At 33.7% G+C, this 6,184-nt stretch overlaps 1 protein-coding gene across 3 annotated transcripts in view; it reads right to left on the minus strand.

Moving 5' to 3' along the window:
* LOC109830560 (CMP-sialic acid transporter 4-like) overlaps nucleotides 1,123-6,184 on the minus strand; it is an 11,890-nt gene continuing 6,828 nt past the window's right edge. For 2 of the 3 annotated variants that reach the window (XM_020397855.1, XM_020397854.1), the window contains exons 5-16: nucleotides 5,922-5,999; nucleotides 5,711-5,755; nucleotides 4,948-5,007; nucleotides 4,175-4,297; nucleotides 3,636-3,713; nucleotides 3,385-3,454; nucleotides 3,146-3,253; nucleotides 2,918-3,051; nucleotides 2,770-2,846; nucleotides 2,292-2,340; nucleotides 2,137-2,216; nucleotides 1,123-1,525 (exon numbers count right to left, since the gene is read on the minus strand). In XM_020397855.1, the coding sequence (XP_020253444.1) occupies nucleotides 2,166-2,216; nucleotides 2,292-2,340; nucleotides 2,770-2,846; nucleotides 2,918-3,051; nucleotides 3,146-3,253; nucleotides 3,385-3,454; nucleotides 3,636-3,713; nucleotides 4,175-4,297; nucleotides 4,948-5,007; nucleotides 5,711-5,755; nucleotides 5,922-5,999 (873 nt within the window). In that variant the 3' untranslated portion in view covers nucleotides 1,123-1,525; nucleotides 2,137-2,165. The remainder of the gene's footprint in view (nucleotides 1,526-2,136; nucleotides 2,217-2,291; nucleotides 2,341-2,769; nucleotides 2,847-2,917; nucleotides 3,052-3,145; nucleotides 3,254-3,384; nucleotides 3,455-3,635; nucleotides 3,714-4,174; nucleotides 4,298-4,947; nucleotides 5,008-5,710; nucleotides 5,756-5,921; nucleotides 6,000-6,184) is intronic. The other variant, XR_002244331.1, reaches the window with a different exon arrangement.

A 6,184-nucleotide genomic window follows, 5' to 3' on the forward strand; every position in this document is an offset into this window, starting at 1 on the left:
TCCGCTTACCCATCTCGGATACGGATACGGATATACCTTAGTAAGAAAAATTTATAAATCATATCCGCTAAAATCGGATACGGTTACGGATATACATGCGGATATATAAGCGGATATGCATGCAAATACAAAACAGATATGAGAAAACTAGATAGCATTGAGAAAAACATAGTTCATGTGATACAAAAGAGTTTGTTAATATGTCCATTATAATTGAAAAGTTAAGATTAGACATCTTGATCATCAAAATTAACCACAAATCCATAATCTAAGAATCGAAACTATCCGTAAGAGTGTGACTAATATGTATTCGGATATTTCGGATACGGATACGGATATTTCACTACAAAACCATATCCGTAACCATATCCTATCGGTTATAGATTTGAGTAACCATATTCGTATCCTAACGGATACGGTTACGGATATTTTCTCGGATACGAATACGGTTTAGCACCCCTAATGAGAGCTCAACTCTTGGATCCATGGTTAATCTTTTGGAGCAACTCTTTGAACTGAACGTCCAGATAACATATGTCCTTGTTTTGTTCTCTTTGTCCAAATAAAACAATGACTGCATTCTTAGGCCCTGGAGTAACATACTTCAACCTTCTTTTGTTCAGTATATTTGTTACTGTAGAAACAAGAAAAAATGAAGTTTGTACCGGAATATTTGTCCAATTTAGATTACCACTGTTCCAAATTTCTTCCATTTAGTGTTGGGAAAATTATGCAACAAATTTTTTTTCTCGATAAAATGGGCAGAGTCTGAACCTAATGATGAAGTGGCCACGTTGAATGCGGGAAAAATCAAACTTAGAATATCAGAGCTAGGAATTTAGGGTGAGCTAATAAAGAAAAGGGTATATTTGTGAGAAGTTTCGTATAATAATGAGTTTTGGAAGGCAATTACAAATGACTTTACAGGTTTGGTGGAACAAAAAATCTCCAAAACCCAAATTGTAGACTATCAGTTCGCGAATTGATATTAACCGTACTAGAACATTATCTTTAATCCTCATTTCCGCTCTCTATTTAAGTCAATTTGTAGATTATTAATTTTATGAAAGTTTTGCTCTATAAATCTGATTAAGGGAAATTAATTTTTTTTACACAAGAACATACTGCTAAACAAAAAAGAAATTTCATATTTCTATCTGACTCAATTAAAAGAATATATGATCTACATTCAAATGGTACACATCAAAGAAGATGAAGCACCGAAAGCAAATTAAATATATGGAGATACAGAAATTGCCACAGGCAAAAAATTGATGTAAAAGAGAAAAAAATTGCAGATAAATATAGATCATCACCGGCTGGAACTCAGTCTGACTTTGCCTGGATAACTAATTTTGATTCAATCTCTTTCCACTTCTTCATGCTCGGCGTCTATAAGAGGAGTATGGTGGCAGGCTGAAGCAAAGAGTATAAACATGTACGTGCTCTGTGGCAAGTTATGTTACTGATTGTATAACTGGTTAAGGCTGTACCAGGTCTAGTCAATATAATCTCCAAAAACTTCCTGCAGAGAGCACAATGTTTCAAGATTCTAGCAAAAAACATGGAAAGGGAAGCAACGTAGTTAGGTAAAAGCTCATCGTATTAGATAATTCTAATAAGCATATATAGTTGGAGCTAACAAGCTAGGGATATCAACGGAAAATGCTCCCTATTTGTTAAAAAAAAATTATTTATTATTATATTTATTAATTACTACTTTTATTTTTATTTTTATTTTTTATTATTTTTATATAATTTTTATTTTATTTTATTGTATTTTTTTGCGTAGGGGGTTGGGGTGGAGGAGAAACATACTTCACATACAAAGATGACTTCTGTACGGTGTTAATCATCGATTCGATATATATTATACTTCGAAGAATGATGGCAGATAGTTATCAGTTGTGTACAAAGTTCTGATTATCTTACAGGTGATCACAAGACAGACATAGTGAAGTACACGTATGCATACAACGTAAAGGTAGTCTCAATAAAAGCAGAAATAGTAAATGTTGCAAGGTGCCACTACCCAAAAGTATAAGCTAATTAGTGGTCCTTAACAATCTTGGTGATGGGACGAGATAATAGCAAAGCATATCATTCATTAGGATAATTTTCAGAGAAAACATATACCAGGGATTGACTGTGTCCTCATAACAAAATCAAGTGGGCAAAAGGGGTTTCCTCTCATCGTGTCCAACGCGATGGGTAGCCTGAAAATAGAGTAAGTGTGTAAGAACAACTAGATTAGTTTGGGATAGAAAAAGGTAAATAGAAATGCGTCTTACTCCATCAGCTGCACCAGCAGTCATATTTATAAAGGGATCATCCTTTGACCTGAAGAAAGATCACATTAGGATATTAATTGAAAATCGTGTATACCATGCAAGAAATATGAATAGTGGAAGTACAACTTGTAAAGCAATTGGAGTGTTTGTCTCGAATATGACTTGAGCCTTGTTAAAACAAAGCTCATCTACCCCGCCAGAAAAGTGTGAGATCTACAACATGACGTGTAAAATGAGCCTGAGTGATTTTGTTCAGACTCTTGAAACGGTTCGGTTCGTCAATGGAATATGAGTCAGTATCACAAACCATATTACCAGACTTACTGACAGGATAAACAATTAATCAATATATTTCCATTATAGTCAAACCACTTATATGCTGATAAATCAGGCAAGATCATACAAGAAATAACAAAGATTATATCATGAAAAAACATATCAAATTCATCAACAGAATCAAATAAATAAACTTGTGAACCTGCCATTTTGAGCATCCATAAGCTCTAATGTTCCGTTTGGACCCTCATCTTTAACTTTGGCAAGTGGCGAAAAGAACTGATAAGGAACTAAAGTAATTAACACTGGTAAAAGTTGATGGAGTAGATTTTGCATACAACAACAAGTACCTGGTGCATCGATATAAATACTATTGAAATTCCCAACATAAAGTTAATAGTCAGTGTATGACCAAATAATGCAGCTGATGCTATTCCAGTAAAAATAGTCGCAACAGTTGACGAATATTTCTTCAAAATTGTATCTGTATGGATCATTAAATTTAATCGAGTATTCAACTTTAGGCTTTTCTCCAGCAAGAAATTAACAGGCTCAAACACAAACTAAATTATATCTACCTGCATATTTAAAAAAGAAAGAGGATAGTATGCCTTGGGCTGCATTGTTCAATATAAGTAGCATTGTCGCCCTTGAATGGCCTTGAAGGATATCAAAGCTGCTTGGTCCTGTAAAATCATAATATCAGGTAAAACTACTGGCAAATCTAATGAGGTGATCCTAGTGACAACTTCTCTAACACCCTAAAAAGGTTTCAAGCAAGTAAAAGTTATGTGAATGATTAGGTTAGATGGTATACCTTTAAATATTGCAATTCCAACAATGGCAAGAAAGTTGAATATGGCACCATAGCCATATAAAAATATGTTCTGCAAATAAGACATGGAAAATCAGATAACAAAAGTCTTAGCAGGACCCAAGTCTTCACCTAAACAACAATAGAAGTTCATTAATCTTTATTGGATAGAAGATGGAATCGTGCATTTGAGTATGTGATAGTCATATTTTTAATCACTCAATAAAAATTGCATCAAGGGTCAAAGGGGTTACCTGAAGATAAATACTTGTATCAAACTGACTCTTTAGTGCATATTCATTGAAGACTGATGCCAGTGATGGTACAATTACCTGAAAATTATATCCCATAGTGTGAATTTTCTAATATATGATCCAGCTGGTGTTTATTTCAACTTCAGAAATAAGTAGACCATCTGTTCACATTTTATCTTATTTCAAATTCCATTAAGAAGAATCCTTGAATTACTCAGCAGAAAAGTCAAATATTTCATTGAGGCTTACTGATAGTGGATCTAGCTGCTTCACACTGCCATTAAACATGTATTCTTGAAAAAATATCAAAGTCAAGTAATAACTATTTCAGATTTTAATTTGTGAATCAGCCCGTCAAAAAAGACAATGGAAGTAGCAAATATTATTAACATAGAAAATACAGCAAAAAAATTATCATTTGTTGTTCCTTAATCAACAAAGTAAGACTGGCAGCTGAAGTAATGCAAAATCCATGTGGAAATTCATTTAAAAGAGATAATAATGATCCAACAAAAGAACCAGTGCTGCAACAAACTTACAAAAATTAATGTATACAAGTAAGCAACCGTTGCAACTGGAAGACCAAGTGCAGTAGTACCTCCTGGCAATGAACGTAACTGATTGACACTAATTCCAATGAGCAAGAGCGCGAGAGCCTCCCACTGTCCATCAACAACCAGTACCAAATGTCAGAACACAAGCAAAAAAGACCAGAATTATCATTTAATTCATTTCATCTTCACGTCAGCCTTCTCTATTCAATATGGGGTTGGCTTTGAAGAGCTAATTCATAAAGAGAAGATTCCACAGAAGCCTCTATGCAACTTTAATGGAGGTCAACCTAATGGTAAGTCTAAGTTATGGGGTCAGAATCCAAGACAAGGGAACTACTAGACAAGGCAGTGGTTGTCAGACGCTTGCAGATATACTAACCTGTAGGTAAACCTACTTATTCGATATTAAGTGTGAACCAATGAACAAATGTGAAAAACTCTCCTAGACCAAATGAAAATCTAGAGGAAAGAATGAAGAATTTTTTTTCTACAGAAATTCATCTCATGGACATGTTCTAAGCTAGCTATTGAGGGTGGGGAGGGGGAGGGGGGCATTCACAAGAGAATGGAATCTGCAAAAAAAATTATGGATCTCTACAAAGAGAACGAAAATTCTTGCAAATATGCATAATATACTCCTCAAGCAGAGTTCCCGTTGAATTAAGCTCATGCATGAATAATTTTCAACAATGGACATGTTTGACAGCTAGAATTATCAAATTGATCAGGAAAAGAGTTGTTCCAAATTTTAAACATGCCTGAATTATGGAAAACCGCCTTCTCATTATGATCTTCAAAAGGACAGCAATAACCAAAACCTGCAAGTATGCAGCACCAAAAGAAAATATGAAGAGTTTAAATTTCTCTTAGTAAAGGATTGAAACCATGATCTATTTTGAGATTAGAGTATGATATGGGAACCAAACACTTAAAAAGGTTACAATAAGAATTTATGTTGCAGCTAACCATTAACAGAGATGCAGTTTTTCTTAAAATAACACAGCTTAACAAATTTCAACATTACAAGAAATCAAGAAACCTTAGTAAGTCAGCAAAACCACTATGTTCTGCATCAAATTTGGGTAATAAAAGTCACTGTTGAAAATACATATAGCCAGAAAAAGCAAACTGAATTATGATATATTGAGATGTTGGAAGTAAAAGCAACTCTTTTTGAGATTGTAGGGCGGAGCTACTGCTCCATTTAAATATATACTTATATAAACATAATAACATATTTTCATGTATCTTTATTTTCTCAATTTAACGTATTTGCTTGAGATCAAGGATTTTTTTAGAACATATAAGGACAAAAAGGATCATGGTGTCACAGAACAGAGACCAATGACCAGTTAGCATGAACAAACATGTAATCAGCAGCCAGATCTTGTTGACTTTAAAATTTTCAGAAAGTGTTGTCTCAAAATTAACTTGTTATATTTTTCATAGTGCTGTTAGATTAGGGAGTAGTAAGAGTATAAAATTAAAAGGAAATTAAGGATACCTTAAAATTGGTAATACCTTTAGGTTGCTCAACATCTTCACGGTTGCAGGAGTGAAATATAACTGCAAAAAAAAGAAGAAAAAGAACATAAACACATCAACGACTGTGTTTATCTTCTATATTAATCTTCAATCAAAAATCAGCAAAATTGTAGTTATTATTGTGTAAAAGTAAAAGCTGATATTAACAGAATGACCTTTCGCTTGATATGCTCAGTTAAGTTTATACCTGCATAATAAATTTTAAGTAGTTGTTGATGGCATACAGAAGAGCAGGAACAGCAAGAAAAACGTTGTTTCTTGCAGCCTACAAACAAATAGAAACAGTATAAACTATTAGGCATCCAAGGACTACAATCCACATCCTCTTAAAAGTTTACATAAACTGTCAGCATGAAAAATCAACAGTACATTAAAAAGTTGGAGTAATAGATTGCGAAATCAGTTAATTTTCTATCCAAATCCATGCACCAAAATATCCTCACGTCTCTA

This window comes from Asparagus officinalis, chromosome 2 (assembly GCF_001876935.1).
Source record: "Asparagus officinalis chromosome 2, Aspof.V1, whole genome shotgun sequence".
Classification (NCBI taxonomy): domain Eukaryota; kingdom Viridiplantae; phylum Streptophyta; class Magnoliopsida; order Asparagales; family Asparagaceae; genus Asparagus; species Asparagus officinalis.